We start from the raw sequence: 19,389 nt of genomic DNA, 5'->3' as shown, positions 1-19,389 counted from the left end.
TGGATGGCATCACCGACTCAATGGACATGAGTTTGAGTAAACTCTGGGAATTGGTGATGGACAGGGAGGTCTGGCGTGCTGCAGTCCGTGGGGTCACAAAGAGTCGGACATGACTGAGCGACTGAACTGAACTACATTATTTTAGCTTTACCGCAGTGCTCCGCCAAGCAGGGTGATTTTGCCTCCCAGGGGACATTTGGCAATATCTGGAGACATTTCTTGTGTCACATCCTGGGGACTGTTACTGTACCTAGTAGGTAGAGGCTAGAGATGTTGCTAAACATCCTACAATGTACAAATCAGTCCCCATAAAAAAGAATTTTGCCCAAGAGTCAATAATGCCCAGGTTGAGAAATACTGTTTTAACAGATAAGGAAACCAAGGCTCAAGGTCACAAGGCAGAGACAAGATTCTAAACCTGGGTCTGCCTGACTCTAATGTCTGTGCTTGTCACCCTACACTGACCTAAGTCCGTTTTACAGAGATAGAACACTGCAGCCTGGGCCAGCTTCAAGTTCATGATGGGGCAATTTGGCATTGTGTAGCCAAGGTGTTAACAAATGCTCCTTTCCTTTGATTCAGTAATTCCATTTCTGGGACTCTGTCCCAAGGTTGGAATCCAAAATGCAGCAAAATCTTCATGCACAAGGATTTTTATCCAAAACCTTATTTACAGAGTCCAAAATTTGACAAAGGAACAAATGTTTGAAAATCAGAGCATGGTTAAGTAAACTCTGGTATGTGATAAAACTTATGCAGTTACTAAAAATGTTTACAGAGAGCTGCAATAAATGAAAAAAATATCTTTGCGTTAAAATGGTAAGTGGAAAAAAAGTGAAATTCAAAATTGCATACAGAGTGATCAGGATTATGTTATTAAAAATATGCACTGAGTAAATAACAGGGGGAAAAAAGCAAAACGTTGACCAAGGATTTCTCTGCCTAGAGGGATTGTGGGTAACATTCCCTTCCAACTTTTCTGTTATTTCTGAATTTTGAATTTTGGAATGTGCTTCTTGGTGTTATCAGAATAATAAGCTTAGCGAGGTGGTGTTTACTTTCTAGTACCTCCTGTCTAGGGCCAGTATGGGGTACATTCATCTTTCCCTTTGTCTTTCTTGAAAGTGCTCATAAAAAAGCTCAAAATAAGAAATATCAAAATCGGGTGGAGATGACAAGAGGATCCATGTTTTGGGGCCACACATCACCCGTCCAGGTCCCCAAGACCCTGGGAAGGCTTTGGTTTTGGTTAGACTAACTGTGTCCTCAGAGCATCATTCAGTTTGCCTTGCACTTCTAGGCTCCCTGCTTTTTCTCTTGTTGTTTTCTCAACTTACAGGAACCTCCCCTTCATCTTCTCAACTACTGAAGACTTTCAAGGCTGTGATCAAATGCCACTTCTTCCAGGGAGCCTTCCAGGATGCCCCCAGTCAGAATCAATTGCCCTTTACTCTGTGTACCTACAACACCTGATGATAAAGTCTAACATGTTACGTGTTTAATTCAGACATGCTTTAAATGCCCATTCATCTGCTTCCCCTATTGAGTTTAATGGGCAGAGACATGACTCAATCATTGCCCTGTTCCTGGAGGAGCAGTGTGTTTGGTGGTTAGGGACAAGCTTTCTGGAGTCAGACTCTCTGAGTCTCCAACCTGCCACTGACCAGCTGCATGATCTTGGGTGAGTTAACGTCTCTGTATTTGGGGATAATTATGTCCTTTGTGAACTTGTTGTGTGGATTAAACTGATAACATGTAGAAAGTACCCAGCATTGGTTTCTTCATTTGGAAAATGGAGATAATAACAGCACCTAATGAAGCGATCATATAAATCACTTAAAGCACTTGAAATAGGGTGGGGCACATTCTAAATGTATAATAAGTATTCAGCATATATCTTTTACTTTGTATTGTCACTACCATCATCATCTTCATCATTAGCACCATTTTTTCCATCATCATGACCACCATTATCATCTTCATCATCATAACTATCTACATCACCATCAGTCATCATTGTCATCAGCCCAGTCTCTGGATCACAGGCCTAAAGGATGTCTCTGATGAGGGTTGGTCATGGGAGATGAAATTGGCATGGGGATTCTACAATCACTAGCTCCACTTCAAATCCCACTCTATCTGCTGCTTCCCCGTCAGCTTCATTCATGAACCCAAAGCAACAAACCCTCTTGTCACTAGCTACACTGAGTTTGGGTGGCTAGAGTTTGGTTCTAGGAACCTACTTGAGAATCCGCTTATAATCAGGTTTCCCAAATGTCAGTCATTTGAGCATCAGCATCATGAATTCTCACATATCTGTGTGCTGCAGGTCAAATTTATTTACTTAACATTTTTCTTTAAATTGGCTCCTTCTTTCACACAATACATTCATTGAAAAAGGAAACTTTATATCAGTGTCATAAAAGGAAAACCAATATTTTTCTAGTACCCATAAAAAATTCATGGCAATTAAAAATAGAAAGTGTTCTCTGTACTACCTGAAATCTCCCTTGCTACCCTTTGGGAAACAGAGCTCTGCCTTCTAGACTCAGGTTATCAGTGCAGCTCCCTCTAAGCTGTCTTCCTGCATGCCACTGTGATCACCCCGAGACAAAGGACTGCATATTCCAACATGGGTTCCTTTCGCCTAAACCTGCACCGTGACAGCACCTTCAATTCCTTCCCTGCTGTTCAACCACAGTCAGCTACCACTTTCTTTGGTACGTTTTCAGAACCTCCCACAACCCTGGGCTAGGAGGTATCATCACTCTCTTTTCAGAGGTGGTAAAACTGGGGATCAGAGTGATCAAGTTACTTGACCTAGGTCACACAGCACAGATGAGGCAATCAAGGCACTCTCCAGCATCATAAACTGTGGTTTAACTTGCCTCCAAAATTTTCTTGGGCTCCAAAATCACTGCACATGGTGACTGCAGTCATGAAATTAAAAGATGCCTGCTCCTTGCTTCTGAAGAATTGATGTTTTTGAACTGTGGTGTTGGAGAAGACTCTTCAGAATCCCTTGGACGGCAAGGAGATCAAACTAGTCAATCCTAAAGGAAATCAGTCCTGGATATTTATCGGAAGGACTGATGCTGAAGCTGAAATTCCAATACTTTGGCCACCTGATGTGAAGAACTGACTCATTGGAAAAGACCCTGATGCTAGAAGGATTGAAGGCAGGAGGAGAAAGGGACAACAGAGGGTGAGATGATTGGGCACCACCAACTCAGTGGACATGAGTTTGAGCAAGCTCTGGGAGTTGGTGATGGACTGGGAAGCCCTGCATGCTGCAGTCTGTGGGGTTGCAGAGTCGGACATGACTGAGCGACTGAACAAAGACAACTCATTCCCTATTTTATAGAAGAGGAAATTGAGGCACAGAAGGGTTAAGGCCAGTGACACTTTACCATAGCAAAGGGTCACAGGTGCATTCTAGTGGCCAGAGGCAGCAGGGCCTTATGAAAAGACCCCACTTCCCCATTTACATTTGAGAGCCCCCTTGTCCAAGCAATGAGGGCTTTTTCTTTTCCCCCTGAGGAGAGACAACCCAGAAAGCCTTTTTATGCACAGTTGTAAATTAACGGCCCTGTTTCGAGGAACACATTGAGTGGGAATAGCAAGTTCACAGTTTAGTGTAAAAAGAAAACAGAAAGAGGCATTTTTCAATGAAGCCCTCATTTTTTCCCCCTTTAAATAACAGAAAGCAATTACTCTACTTAGTAGCTGTCCAGTGCAGGTTAATTGGGAGCTTGGGGGCAAGGCAAGAAACATTGGGCAGAAGAGCTGCAACGAGGTCTTGGAGGACACAAATATGGGATGGATGGGACCAAATGCAGAGTCGAGTTAATTCAAAAATGAGCACAGCCAGGGCCTCTGCTTTCCCTGGAGATGGGATGGACTGCCTTCCTGCAGACCTACTCCTGACCCAGTTCAGGTAAGGAGGCCTGGTCTGCTCAGTGGACTTTAAGTACTGTCTTGCCTAATCTCCTAGGGCTCATGGTTAAGAATCACCAGCCTGTGTCAGTTTGGAGACCTTTGTGATCTCCTGATTTAGCTTCTTACTCAAATAACGTGAGTGGCTCAGCTCAGCTGGTAAAGAATCTGCCTGCAATGTGGGAGACCTGGGTTCGATCCCTGGGTTGGGAAGATCCCCTAGAGAAGGGAAAGGCTACCCACTCCAATATTCTGGCCTGGAGAATTCCAAGGACTACAGTCCATGGGGTCGCAAAGACTGAGCTACTTTCATTTTCACTTTCAAATAATTTGACATACAGAGATTCCAGTTCCAGCTCTCTGAGTTCAAAATTCAGTTCAATAGAACACAAAATATTTGACAAGAATTTCATTGAGTTCCCCTCCCCTGTAGCATTTTCTTCAGCTTTTGTTTCATAGACTAGTGCACTGTGGGTCATTCGTGTATTCATTGGACATTCAAAAGATATTTCCCAAGCTAAGGGCAATATGTCAGGTGCTTAGAATGCAGAACTCAACTGGACCCAGCACATAAGGCAGAAAAAGAAAAGCTGATTTGAAATGGGACTCTGCCACTTATGAGCTGTGTGGCTTTTGGCAAAACACTTATCCTTCCAAGTCTTAGTTTTCTTATCTATAAAATGAGGATAATAATACCTTTCATGTGCTTAAAGCATTTGGCACACAGTAGGTGGTCTGGAAATAGTGGATGTATTTTTGCCCCAAGCCATAACATCACCACTTTACATCGCCACTGAATAAGGCAGTTTGGGGTTTTAATATGATGCCCTGAGGATAGAAGCAGGGCGTATACAGGGAGAAGTCTCAGCGGGCAAGGGCAGGGTGAGGTGGGTGGGGGAGTGGGGGTGGGTCTGTCATCTACCTGCTGGTGAAATACTTGGTAACCTTTGTGAATTTTCACATCTCCAATTTAGTTTTGAGGACAGCATTCATAACACCTGGTACAGAGCAAACTAGATCCTCAGACCTGGAAGAACAAAGGTCTGACTAACGTTCTGATATTATAGAGGCAGATACAGTTCACCCATATCATCTAGGAATACCCAGGTTTCCCCCAGAGACAGGGAGTAATGTCTAGTGATGAAAGCTCTGCCTGGAGAACTGGATTCAATTTCAAGTCATCAACTCACAGGTGTGGCTGATCTTAGACAAGTTATTTATCCCCTTCTTACCTTCATTCCCACATCTATGTGGATAATAATGGTTACATTGGAAGTAGCTCATGTAGATTTTTCATAGATCCCTCGGTCAACATCTATTACTGTTGGCTATTAAGAAGGCAATAGTCAGGGGCTCTGCCCTCAACCCTGAGCAGCCCGATTCAAGAAAAGCAGGGACAGCTGGGAACAAACTCTCTCCATCCGGCCATTGCTGGAACAACAGTGGTTTCTGGAATCCGTATGGGCAGAGTAACCTTTGAATATGAAGAACAGCTCTCTATGTACACAGACAGGGCAAGGCTGTATTGATTCAGACGATAGAGCAAGTCAGTCTAAATTACAGTCAGATCAGAAAAGAAGGCAATTTTATTACTTTCCGTCGCTGACGTGGCTTATCAACATGCTTCTGCACACACATTCTATGAGGCTGACTTAATGAAGGGAGGGAACCTATTCATAATTAGCAGCACCTATTTGTGTGCCAACAATTCATATGCGAAAGTCAATATTCAGCAGCAACGACAGCATTTAATTTACAGAGCACATTGTCCTTAAAAACAATTTACGTGACAAGCTGCTCTTGTGGACTGCCTGCTTAGGTGAAGTGCAGATTTGTTTAGCAAATTCTTTCCTTCAAGAGAAGCACTGTAATTAAGCAGAGCTCCAGCCCAGGTGCTAGGAGGGGCCCTTAAAATACTTCAGGACAAACCTTTGAGGCCCCAGAGGAGAACGTGTGGGGGCCTCTTCCCAGGTGGCACCCGTGTAGACATGATCCAACCCTGTAGCCAGAATTGACCTTTCCAAGGTCATGGGCATGTCCTGGAAATTGGTGGAGTCTCAAACAACACGGCATTTCTTCTTTGAGATGTTTCCCCAAGGGATCTGCTTGGACCAGCTACATCTGAATCTCTGGGGGACTGTTAAAATGTAGACCTTTCCTTATCCTGTTCCAACTGTTGCAGATATCTCAAAACATCATTCAGACACATTACCACCTCAAAATAATAGGTCATCAGAGTTGCTGCTAGATCTTGTTTTATAATGTTCTAATAAAAAACATATGACGACTATATCACAGTTTAGCTAAAATATATTGGTAACTGCCTTTTAATATGGTTAGCTTCCTTTATAAACTGGTACACTTTATTTCATGCATTTAAAAGTACTGTTTTAAGGCAGGGTCCACAGGCTTCATCAGGTTGCCAAAGGGGTCCACAGAATCCTTAAGTGTAAGAACAATCATATAAGTGATCAGTGGCTGGAAGACCCTGTAATCAGAGGCGTCTCATGACTTTGGGGGTTTGATGGGAATGGAAGCACAATTTCCAAATTCAGGTGCCAAGAAAGTAGCTCTAGTGACCATAAGGAGCCCCTTCAGCTCGAATCAGAGGCTTCCCTTTGCAGAGGTGTGAGCCATATACTCAAGGTAGGATGACTGTCTTGGGTATACAGGGAATTCTTGGGAAGAGGCACAAGTTGCTTTATGAGTCCTAAAGTCTTTTATCGTTCAGAATTTTCTAGAATTTCACACTACCTCATATTTTAACATACTCTAGTGTTTCTATGATCGTTACTCTAGTTCCATCTGGAGCTAATGCATGACTGTGTCATTTGACGATCAATTGGATCACAAGTAAATACAGTTTTATATTTCTCCAGTTGACCAGACTTAGCCCAGACCTGAATTAGAGGGTGTAGAAGCATAGCAATCATTACTTAAACTTGGGACACCCCAGCCTTCTTCTCTCCGCCTGTCTGCCCCTTCTCTCTCCCTCTTCCCATCTCTCTCTTTGTCTGTCTCTCCCTGTTTTCATATTTCCCAAGGACTGACTATGTGCCAAGCAGTATTCGTGGTGTTGAGGTTACAACAGTGAACAAAACAAATACCTCTTCTCTCTGTGAGAAAATATTCTAACAGCAGGAAACAGACAATTAAAAAAAATAATGAGTCAACTATTGAGGGTGTCTGGGGGAAGGAGGGAGGGGAATGACTGCTAATGGCTCTCAGGTTTCTTGTTGGGGTGATGAAAATGTCCTAAAATTGATTGTGGTTATGGTTGCATAACGTGGAAACACACTAAAAGCCATTGAATGATGATGCACTTTAAGTAGGTGAACAGGATAGGAATTATACCTCAGTGGACTTGTTACTGAAAAACAAAAAGAAATACTGCACATGTCATAGGGTGATAGCTGGGGAGAAAGGTAAAGCAGTGAAGAGGGATCAGGGTTCTCAGGGTGTTATAATTTTAAATAGGGTGGTCAAGGAAAACTTCATTAAGGGGTAACATCTGGGTGAGACTTGAAGGTAATGAGGAAATAAGCCATGTGGCTATCTGGAGGATGAGAGTGGTTTAGGCAGAGGGAACAGTGTGTGCAAAGGCCGTGAGGTATGTCTGCTACGTTCAAGGAACAACAGTCACCAGTGTGACTGAGTTCAGCAGGCCTGGGGAGGAAGTGGAGGAAGATGTCTGAGGGATACAGGTGGGGAGTCTGGATGCAATTATGAGGATTTTGGCTTTTCCTGTGGATCAGATGGGGAGCCAGTGGAGGATTCTGAACAGACGTGGTCCCGTTGTGGAAATCAACAGTCTTTACAGCATTTACCGTGTGCCAGGGACTGCAGAGACCTCCCAGGTGGGTGTCAGCTTGCTGAGTCACCGCAACTACATTCTAAGTGAAGTATTACCATATTCTCTGTTTTATAAAAAAGGAAATGGAGGCTTAGAAAAGGGTGGGAGGCTGACCTCCATCAGAAGCAGTCTTTACCAGTCTACCTGACTCCAGAGCCCTCGCCTTCACCACGGCCATCAATACTGATCTGTGTACACAGCAGGTGCTTAATAAAAGGAGTCACCGGATTGGTTACAGAGCACTGCCCTGAGCACAGTCAGCCCCTTGGGCACAGAGTAGGGAGGGAACCAGCATCCACTTACTCAGTTCTGCGATGCTGCCGACGCGGGTGGCCAGCAAGGATTGCTCAATGGTCCTCAGCTCGGACTGGCTAAACATGGGCAGCTCTCCCGGCTTGCTGGTCCGCTGCGGGTCCCGGTGAAGGTTCAGGCTGTCTGGCAGGCAGAGCACTCCTGCAGGTGGTGGGAACAGAGGGTGAAAGGAAAACAGATTGTTATTTTTCTGCTACCCGAAGGAAGGGTGCAAAACCCCTCTAACCCCACGCACAGCCTCAAACCACACCAGAGTTGGTACTGCAAAGGAAATATGGGAACCAAGGCTCTGCATCCTCTGGGAAATGATGTCTAGGTCTTTCCAAAGGTCTCCTGCTGATTTAACAAACATTCATCTGTATGCACACAAGCCCAAAGGACACAGAAGAAAATCATTTCCTCAGAGCTGGGAGGGACCCCACCTGCGCAGAGACACCTCTTGAGAACTCAGTGGTCATGGTCCCACCAGCCTTCCTGAGGCAGCTGCCACCCCAAGCGCCCTGGAGGACATCTCTCCTGGCATTCCTCTGAGGGCTTGCTTTACTTCCCCAGCAAATTCCACTCTGGGTGGTTGGGCTGTTATCTGTCAGACAAAGCTCTGACTTTCTCCATAGAGCTGTATTTCAGGAGCTTAAAAAGCCCCCATGGGCTTTTGTAACTTGTATGGTGAATACCCACAGGAGATCCCTGGAATCCAATTATTTTCATCCCATCCTTTCCACTCCATGAACATTTAGTGAGAACCTGAGAACTTACTTCGATTGACTGTTCAGAACTAGTCACTGTTCCTGTCATCGCCACAACCTCCATAGGCAGAGTGTGCTTTCTCGCTCCTTGACTTTGGGTTTCACGAACTTTGGCCAAAGGTATGTTAAGAGATATGATGGAACCAAACGTCTGAAAAGCACTTGTGCAGTTGAACTTGCTCTTTTGCATTTTTGCATTGTCATGAGAAAAACACACCCTGCTTAGCCTGCTGGTGTAAGGAAGGTGAGAGACCCATAGAGCCGATCCAGTACAATCTGTAGCTTGGAGCTGCCCCACAAAAGCAAGTGTTAATTTAATATGCCATTGAGATACCCAGGGTTGTTCGTTACTCAGTATTATTACGGGGATGACTAGCAGATACACCTACTGTATGTCAATCACGCAGGAGACAATGAATGAGGCAGGCATGTGCTGTGCTGCACTAGGGACTGAGGATATGCTGATGGACAGGATACACCTACTCCCATTCTCAATGGGCTCACAGTCTAAGGGAAGGAGACGGACTAGTACGCACATAACCACAAAGCCATACAATACAAGCTCTATGTAGGAAGCATTTACTGAGTACCTACAGTAGTCCCAAATCTGCTAGGCATTTTGGAGATGCAAAAGAAGCCGAAGATGTATTCAAGAATAAACTTACTGGGGAAACAAGACTGCCAATGACAAAACAGCTGGAGTCCAGTGAAGCAGTATCACCACACAGGTGCTGAATTATTTAAGCCAACTGTCAGGGCGAGGGGAGAGACAGAAGGCAAAGGTCAAAATTCAAGTCCACTGCTCGCCCTGTTTGAACCACAGAAGCCCAGCAAACAAAGGCTCCTCCTTTGAAGACACACCTCTCCTGCCCCCTGCTGCATAATCAGTGGCTCCAGCCACACTGCCCTAGTCACTGGTCTTGAATATTTTACTTTCATACCTAATAGGCTGACACAGTGGAGAAGGCAACCAGAATAGATTTTTTTGAGTAATAAATAAATGGATAAGCAGTGTAAATGAGCATTAGAGTTTAATGTTCATATAATCAGGAAACTGGTCAAATGAATTTCTGAGATTGTTTTGTAACTATTATTTTTCAAAAATCTTGGACTCAATAAGAATATACTTTACATCACAACCCAGTACACACAGCCTTCCCAGGTAGCTCCGTGGTAAAGAATCTGCCTGCCAAGCAGGAGACGTGGGTTCAATCCCCGGGTCAGGAAGACCCCTTGGAGAAGGAAATGGCAACCCATTCCAGTATTCTTGCTTGAAAATCCCATGAACAGAGGAGCTTGGCGGGCTACAGTCCACGGGGTCACAAAAGGGTCAGATACAACTCAGCGACTACACCACCACCACCACCACTACTACACACGCTTTTCATGTTTTCCATGAAAAGGAGTCATGGAAAATAATATTGATCCTTACTATGTACGAGGCATGCTCCATTTTTTCCCTCTTCGTTTCTATCTTACCAATAAAAAATGCCGAGTGTCGCACCAAAAGTGATTTCATGGCCCACTAGGGGGTCGTGACTGGCAGTTTGAAAAACTGTGAGCCAGGCTGGTTCACACCTTGGCATTAACTGGATAATACAGATTGATGATTTACTGGATACTACTTGGCCCTGGGCTGGGCTCCACATCGGTTGCAGAGAAGGTTGAGAGGTGATCCCCGAACTTCACGGACCCTCAGCTTTTCAGGAAAGGCAAAATTTCTTCACAGAAATGCTCATCATGTAAGGCCGGCCTCCTGCCTGTCCTTTTCCCTTAATACCTGAGTCATCCCCCGATCACCCCAGGCAGGGACGCCCTGAGTCATCCTTGCTTCCTCCTCTTTGCTCACCTGCCCAGACATTTGGTCAGAGGTCAAGTCAAGTAGCCGTTGCCATGGCAATGAATGCTGGGCCAACCCTTCACCTGATGCCTCTGCAGTTCCTGACTCTAATTCAGAGATTTACCACTCTTAAAAGTGCACACGGCAAATGAGAGCAGGTGACCACGACCCAGGGGGACAAGTGACCCAAGGTTCGGGGGTGAGGCCCTCTGCTGGGGGAGAGGGTATCAGTCAGGGGGCTTCACAGTGGACCCGGGAGTGAGCCGGAACTGTCAGTGAGGATGACGCTCTCTAATGAACAATACAAAAGGCCCTGACATGTACTCACAGGTTTGCTTTCTTGGTAATTGCATTACACACAGCAAGTTCTTAGCCCAGGCTGGCATCTGAAACGTTGCTTCACACATGGGTTGAGGCACAAGCAAATGTGCCTCAAATGTGACTCCAGACTTGGAATCTGGAACCCAGAGCACCAGTCTTGGCTCTACCACTTCCTACCCATGTGTAACCTTGAGCAGGTCAGAGAACCTCTCTGGACCTCAGTTTCCCCTTCCGTGAAATGGGAGTGATAAGAATAGCCTCACCTCCCTCACGGCACTGCTGAGGGTGGCGGATGAAATGAGACTGTGTGTGCTAAACTACTGTGCGCGTGCTGAGCAATAGCACATGCTTGACATGTTAACTGAGACGAAAATCGGTCAGAGTGTATAAACGTAGCTTTGAACTGCCTTATGCTTCATCGTGAGAATAAATAATTTCCCTCAGAATTATTCATCCTTCTTTTAGAGGGTTATGAAATTTAAATGTGAAAATATAATTATTCAAAGAAGCTTTGAAAGCTAGAGTACTAGGATTTAAGAAATCTATAATTGATCTATTATGCAAAGATTATATACCAGGGCTTTCCTTTTTTTTCTTTTGTTTTGATGACTCTATATAGGGTACACACATAAACTAGAGTCATTTTTTTTGTGTATAAAAATCAACTAGGTCATTAAGAAGGTCCCAGCTGCATATTCTAGTGTCAGATACAGGCTTGAGTGTTTTGGAGTACTCATTAATTTCTGTTGTTGGAGTCAACCACAGCATGGTGACTGACCCAAGTTTCAAAACAGGGGAGACCTAAGGTTCAAACATGACTTTGGACCTAAAGGAATATGGTCACATTGGAGAGCAGGTAACCATTGGGGAGCGTCTACGATGCTGAAGGGGTCACCGTCTTACTGAAATCTATCACGGTGGGGTAGGTTATACATTTGTCTAAGGAGAAATCCATTCACATTTTCAAAGGGATTGGCAAGTGCTAAAAGATGATGAACCAGTGCCTTTGAATGTCCACATTTCCAGCCATAACCAACCTGGGACTGACTAACTAGGGGAGGCCAGAGGCCAGAGACAGGCTTCCGTCCTGCCCCGGTCCGCTGGGCAACCTAGACAAAGCGTTTCCCAGACTTTCAGTCGGCTTCTGGGTCTGCAAAGAGGGCTTAAACTATCCACGTCATCGGTTTACTGTGTTGATTAAAGAAAAGAAATATTTAAGGCCTCCAACTGATAGCAAATGTTTACTGAATGGCCTCTTCCCACAACGTGCTGCTTTGTTTATCTAAAGTCTGGATTCAAATAGTCTTGCAGATCATCCTTCCACAATCCTGTGTGACTGGAGACAGACAACTTTTTGGTTAGGTCATTTAGGATAGAAAATATGAGAACCACTCCTCTGGGTGGGCCCCTGGACCAACCACATCTGGCATTCTGTCTCTGCTGGGGGTGATCCGGGCAGTTCTGCCTCCCTGAATGCCTACCTTCCTATAGGATGGTTCCTTGGCAAATACAACACCCTGCCATCCTTTCCCTCCACTCAGCTCTTCTCTGTATCTCCATTCTATCAATGGATCAGGATGCTATTTACCCACCAAGAGAAAATCAAATAAGACAACCGTCAGCACTCATTCATTCTCCCCTTGATGTGATGATGGTGATGGGAGACAAGGGGGCTCCGTAACCCATCCTGGGCCCAGGTTTGGGTTCTGCCTTGTCTGTCTCTGGCTGTGAGAAGGAGACAGACTGTCCTGTGTCCTGCCTGCCAAGCTAAGCCTCGTTTTCTGCTGGGTTATACCCAGAATTTAAAGTGGAGGGCCCTGGCACCAGTCCCAGCTTTAAGAAACGGGAAGGAAGCAGCTGGGGTGCAGCACTCCAGCCCTCAAACTGGCCCTGGACAGACCTGGCTGGGTTCAGATTCCTGCCTCACTGTCTCCCAGCTGTGAGCCCTGGGGCTTGCGACTGGGCTCCTCTGAGCCTCTGCTTCTCCCTCTGAAACTTGTTTGATGCCATCTACCTCCTAGTGTGCTTGGGAGGCTGTAATGGGATAATCTACATGGACAACCTGTCACAGAGAAGGGGGTCGATAAATGTTTGTTAATAATCCAAGTGAAGTTCTTTGAAGGGAAAGATTTAGGAATTCAATAACACGCTGCTAGAGGGCTTTCTTCTACTGTTTAATTTATTAAGAAATAAGGTAGGAAGTTATCAGATTTTTAAAAATGTTTGCACAATCAGCTTGGAAACTCCTTTTTATTTTAAGAAATTTGGCAGTGGGAAACAAATTCAGGGCTGGCTTGGTGAGCATATACATCTGTGAGAGGCATGCCATATTCCAGTTAGGATACATCCAGACCACAGTTCATTTTTCCCTCATCATGAATTACAGTCAATGGGAAAAGCTCTTGGGAAGTCTGAAGCTAAACCATCAGAAGAAATAAGAGGTAGAAAACACAAAGATGGAGAATTTTCAGAAATGAGTTCAATGACATGCTGGTCCTTGGCAGCTGAAGTGCCCAGGGAGAATAAGCATGCCGGCCTTAAAACATGAAGATATCTGTAGAACTACCATATGACCCCGCAATCCCACTACTGGACATACACCCTGAAAGTGTTAGTCGCTCAGTCGTGTCCCACTCTTTGCAACCTCATGGACTGTAGCCCACAAGGTTCCTCTGTCCACGGGATTTTCCAGGCATGAATACTGGAGTGGGTTGCCATTTCCTTCTCCAGGGGATCTTCCCGACCCAGGGCTCAAACTCACTTCTCCTGTGTCTCCTGTGTTGCAGGCAGATTCTTTACTCACTAAGCCATTGAAAACCATAACTCAAAAGGACACATGTACCTCAGTGTTCATTGTAGCACTATTTACAATAGTCAGACATAGAAACAACCTCAATAACCAAAAACAGATGAATGGATAAAAAAGATGTGGTACATATATACATTGGAATATAACTCAGCCATTAAAAGGAATGAAACTGAGTCATGTGCAGAAATGTGGATGGACCTAGGGTTTGTCATACAAAGTGAAACAAGTCAGAAAGAGAAAAACAAATGTCGTATATTAAAGCATATATGTGGAATCTAGAAACACGGTACAGATGAACCTATTTGCAGGGCAGGAATAGAGACACAGATGTCGAGATGGACATGTGGACACAGCGTGGGGAAGGGGAGGCTAGGGTAAACTGAGAGGTTAGAATTTTACTGTGCATAAAATATGTAACAACTAGTGGGAATCTGCTATATAACACAGAGAGCTCCGCTCAGTGCTCTGTGAAGACCTAGATGGGTGGGATGGGGGTGGGCAAGAGAGAGGGGATATATGTACACATATAGCTGATTCACTTCATTGCACAGCAGAAATTAACACAACATTTTAAAGCAATTATACTCCAACAAGAAACAAAATAAAAATAAATAAAATAGCAAACTAAAAGAATAGGAAGGTATCTGTGGATCATTCATTCATTCACCAACACTAAGCACCACAAAGCCAGCAGGACACGTTTCTGTTCTCAAAGGCTCCTGGTCGGCAAGGGGGACAGACCCCTCCACCAACTGAATCACGACGGGTGAAACAGCAGTGCATGAGGTCCTCATGGATCACAGTGGGTGAGCCAAGTTGGCCTGGAAGTGTCAGGGCAACTTCCCAGGGGAGCTTAGGAGACCTGGGGGAGCAGACATCTTATGGCAAAGTTGAAAGAGTGTGGATTCTGGAGCCTGAATGAATGCTCAGGTTGAATTGCACCAGTGCTACTTCACAGCAACGGCACCTAGGGATGCTATTTAGCTTTCTTGTCTCTCTGTTCACTTGTGAATAATATGGGAATGGTCACTGTATAAAATGCTCCTGAGGCCACTGGAAGATCAAATGAGTTAATGCATGTAAATCTTGGACCCTATACATAGCTCAACAAAGGTGATGATGATGATGAAGATTAAGTTGGTGATTAGAGAAGGACATTCCAAGGAAGAGCAAAGGCCCAAAGGTATGTGCTCTGCCCACAAGAGTGACTGGAACAGACGGTACATGATGGGCACAGAGGGTGCAGAAGTTGGGGGAAGGAGCTGGACCGGGTAGTAGGGGCGGACCATGGAGGGCATTGTGCCAAAAAAGTTTGTTCTTAAAAACTAAACTTTTACCTTCCAGCTAGCCTGTTTCTCTCTCTTTCCTTTTCTCAGCCAAAATTCTAGGAAGAGTGGTCAATACCCACTATGCCCACTTCTTCCTCTCCCTCATTATTTCTATACCTACTACCTACCTTTTGATGGATGCCCAGCAAATTCATGTTCATCCTTCAAGGCCCAACTCGGATGTAACTTCTGAGACCCCAAGACTAAAGAAGTTTCTATTTTTAGGAAGCTCTCAGCCCAGAGAGGAAGATCTGTGAGCTGTGGAAATGTCCAGATTTAGGAGATAATCTGGCTCCTGGGACCACGGACTGTGGCCATTTGGAAGTTCTCTGAAAAGCATCTGTCTTCTTTGTTCCCCTACACAGCAATGACATGTGTGGGCACAGTGTCATGTGGTGGTAATAACCCAGCAAGGTAATAACCCAACTGGGTAATAACCCAGTCCTGGGTGCAACAGACAGGGAACTTGTGTGTTAGAGTGTTTTGAGCTAAAAACTAGTCTTTGACATTTCAATTAACACATGGCAACAGACCAGAGTAAAATAATGAGGCGGCAGCTTTGCGGACAAAGGAGGCTTTCCTGCTCTATATCAAGGTGACCATTCTGCTTCCTCTTTAATACTTATAATTCAAATGCATTCATCAATCATTCATTTATCCATCCATCCATCCAAACTTCCACTTTTATTATGGATCATCCGTTAATTAATTAAAGGGTAATTAATTAATTATTTTTTGAGCATCTACTATACAATACATTGTGTATTGGACGTATCCAATACAACCAATACAATGGGGATACAGAAGGAAACAATACAGAGTAACTACTCTCTTGGAGCTTAACTTGCATTGATTTATTTACTTATCCACCCACCTAACCTCCCTCTCTCTCATCCATCTATACATTTCTCTATCCCTTCATTCCTCCATTCATCTATCCCACATAATGTGCCAGACTGAGGCTGTAATGAAAAGACACAGATCCTCTCCTTAAGAAATTCATAATCTAGTGGGATAAGTACACATGCTTATGAGTGTACTTATGTCCAGGGGCTGTAAGAGAAGCTCGTACACGCCCCACTAATGGCACAAGTAGAAATGGGATATTCTACCTGAGCGGCGTTGACAGGAAAGGATTCGCAGATGAATTGTCCTAGGATCGGTACCAAAAGATGAGGTGAGGTTTCCTAGGTGAATGGCATGGGCTGTGGGGAAGAGAAAGGTGTAGGAAAGGGCAAAACAGAGGGAGCAGCAAAAGCTGAAGCACAGAGGCAAGAAAACTGATGTGCTGAAGGGACTGTCATATGCTCTTTTTATACATTATTGGATCTGATGTGCAAATATATTGTTCAAGATTGTTGCATCTATGTTCACAAGAGATATGCATCTGTAGTTTTCTTGTAGTATTGTTGTCTGGTTTTGGTATTTAGAGTAATGCTAGACTCATCGAATGCACAGAATGAGTTAGGAAGGATTCCTTTTGCTTTCGTTTTCTGAAAGAGGTTGTTTTGTTGTGGTCAGTCGCTCAGTCGTACCTGACTCTTTGCCACCTCATGGACTACAGCCCACCAGGCTCCTCTGCCCACGGAACTTTCCAGGCAAGAGCACTAGAGTGGGTTGCCATTTCCTCCTCCAGGGGATCTTCCTGACTCAGGGATCAAACCCAAGTCTTCCACTTTGCAGGTGGATGGGGGCTCTTTACCACTAAGCCACCAGGGAAGCCCAAAGTGGTTGTAGAGAACTGGTAACATTTCTTCCTTAAATGTTAGATAGAATTCACTATCTGGGCCTGATGTTTTCTGTTTTTAAGGTTATCAGTTGTTGACTCAATTTCTTTAATAGATATAGGCCTATTCAGATTGTCTATTGCTTTTTTTTGGCTGTGCTGCATGGCTTGTGGGATCTTAGTTCCCTGACCAGAGATTGAACCCGAGCCCTTGGCAGTGAGAAAATGTTTACTACTGGATCACCAGGGAATTCCCCAGATTGTTGATTTCTTCTTGTTGTGAGTCTTGGGAGATTAAGTTTCTCAAGGAATTGGTACATTTCACCTAAGTTATCAAATTCGTGAGCACCAAGTTTTTCACAGTATTTCTTTATATTTTTTTTAATGTATATGGGATTTATAGTGATGCTTCCTTCTTCATTTCAGTCATTTCTCTTTTTGTTCTTAGTTAGCCTGGCTAGCAGCTCATCAATTTTATCAATCTTTTCAAAGAACCAGCTTTGGTTTCATTGATTTTCTCTATTGATTTCCTGTTTTTAATTGATTTCTGCTTTAATTATTACTATTTATTTTTGTTTGCTTTTGATTTAATTTGCTCTTTTTAGTTTTCTAATGCAAAAGCTTCAATTCTTGATTTTACATCTTTCTTTTTTTATAATTTTTTTTTAAATTGGAGGATAATTGCTTTATAATATTGGGTTGTTTTCTGCCATATGTCTTCTTTTTTAATACATGAATTTACTGCTATAATTGTCCCTGTAAGCAATGCTTTTTCTGCATCCCATAAATTTTTATGTTGTGTTTTCACTTATTATTAGTTAAACATATTTTCAAAACTTCCTTTGACCCAAGTGATATTCAGAAGTGTGTTGCTTAACCTCCAAGTGTTTGGAATTTTCCGGCTCTCTTTCTCTTATTGACGTCTAGTTTAATCCTGTTGAGGTCTGAGAACAGACATTGTATAATTTCTATTCTTTTGAAGTTGTTAAGGTGTGTTTCATGCCTCAGAATGTGGTTTATCTTGGTGAATGTTCCATGTGAGCTTGAGAAGGATTCTGTTGACATTGAATGAAGTAGTCTATAGATGTCCATTATGTCCAATTGATTGAAGGTGCTGAGTTCAACTCGGTCCTTACTGATCTTCTACCTGTTGGATCTGTCATATCTGATAGAGGAATGTTACTCTCCAACAATCAAAGTGGATTTATCTATTTCTCCTTTCAGTCCTATCAGTTTTTGCCTTTTCTTATTACAAGGTATGATGAAGTTATTTCAAGCTGCTCCATTCCCAGATTAATTTAAATTCTGAATCATTAAGTATCTGAATATGGTTTAGTTAGTGCAGGTGATCACATTAGAAAAAGAAGGAAGGAACTGATAGACAGCAGGAATGATAAGGCAGTATATATCCATTTAACAGACCTCCTGGATTTATTTTGAATATACAGCATGTGCCCTGAAACAAATTTAGCTGTGCCTTTCTCTGTTACCAACTCTTCTGTTCTACTCTTTCTCACTGAGATTTCCTTAAAAAACACAAGTTGAATTAATGAATGAGGCCTGGGTAGAGCTCTTGATGGAAAAGAAAGATTAGTATGTTTTAAAGAAAGGTGTTAATGATACATTAGCACCCCACTGAGAATTTCTCCCTATTAGAGAAAGAACAGGGGCTGGAAAACGGATTTCACAGCAGCTGTCAGAACATTTTTATGCCAAGGACAAATATTCACAGGTTTGTCTTCCCCAGGATGTCTAGGAACCATTTCCAGGTAATTGCGAGGGTACCTTCTATAGTAGAAGTCTGTGCATTTGGCAGAATTCCAACTGGAAATCTCTTTCCAGTGGAACTTCTGCAGAGTAAGAGCATGAAGATCATTTATATTCATAACAAAGGCCTCCAAGGCCTGTGAGATCCTGAATCACCCAAGAAAGATTAAATCATGTTCAACCGAGCTTTAGTGTTAAGTATATTTAATTGTATTCTAACTCTTCAAAGACTGATTATCTTTAATTAAATAGCCTGGTGACTACAGACTTATCACTTATTTGATATGATATAGTGAGGAACTATTCACTAGGATATTTAATAAGTTGAAATACCCTATGGCTGACCACACAGAATGACAGAGGTGTGTGTGTGTGTGTGTGTGTGTGTGTGTGTGTGTGTGTGTGTGTACAGGCACGGAACTATTCACTAGGATATTTAATAAGTTGAAATACCCTATGGCTGACCACACAGAATGACAGAGGTGTGTGTGTGTGTGTGTGTGTGTGTGTGTGTGTGTGTGTGTGTGTATGTGTGTGTACAGGCACGGAACTATTCACTAGGATATTTAATAAGTTGAAATACCCTATGGCTGACCACACAGAATGACAGAGGTGTGTGTGTGTGTGTGTGTGTGTGTGTACAGGCACGGAAGAGATTAGGCCAACTTCACTAGGATATTTAATAAGTTGAAATACCCTATGGCTGACCACACAGAATGACAGAGGTGTGTGTGTGTGTGTGTACAGGCAC

At 43.6% G+C, this 19,389-nt stretch overlaps 1 protein-coding gene across 2 annotated transcripts in view; it reads right to left on the bottom strand.

Moving 5' to 3' along the window:
* The window catches only part of ABTB3 (ankyrin repeat and BTB domain containing 3), a 318,330-nt gene that overhangs the window by 120,219 nt on the left and 178,722 nt on the right, over positions 1 to 19,389 (bottom strand). For both annotated transcript variants that reach the window (XM_065938459.1, XM_065938463.1), the window contains exon 2: positions 8,093 to 8,242. In XM_065938459.1, the coding sequence (XP_065794531.1) occupies positions 8,093 to 8,242 (150 nt within the window). The remainder of the gene's footprint in view (positions 1 to 8,092; positions 8,243 to 19,389) is intronic.

Source organism: Muntiacus reevesi, chromosome 1 (genome assembly GCF_963930625.1).
Source record: "Muntiacus reevesi chromosome 1, mMunRee1.1, whole genome shotgun sequence".
Lineage (NCBI taxonomy): Eukaryota > Metazoa > Chordata > Mammalia > Artiodactyla > Cervidae > Muntiacus > Muntiacus reevesi.
Note: the sequence above shows the minus strand (reverse complement) of the source record. Positions and strands in the feature narration are given on the sequence as shown.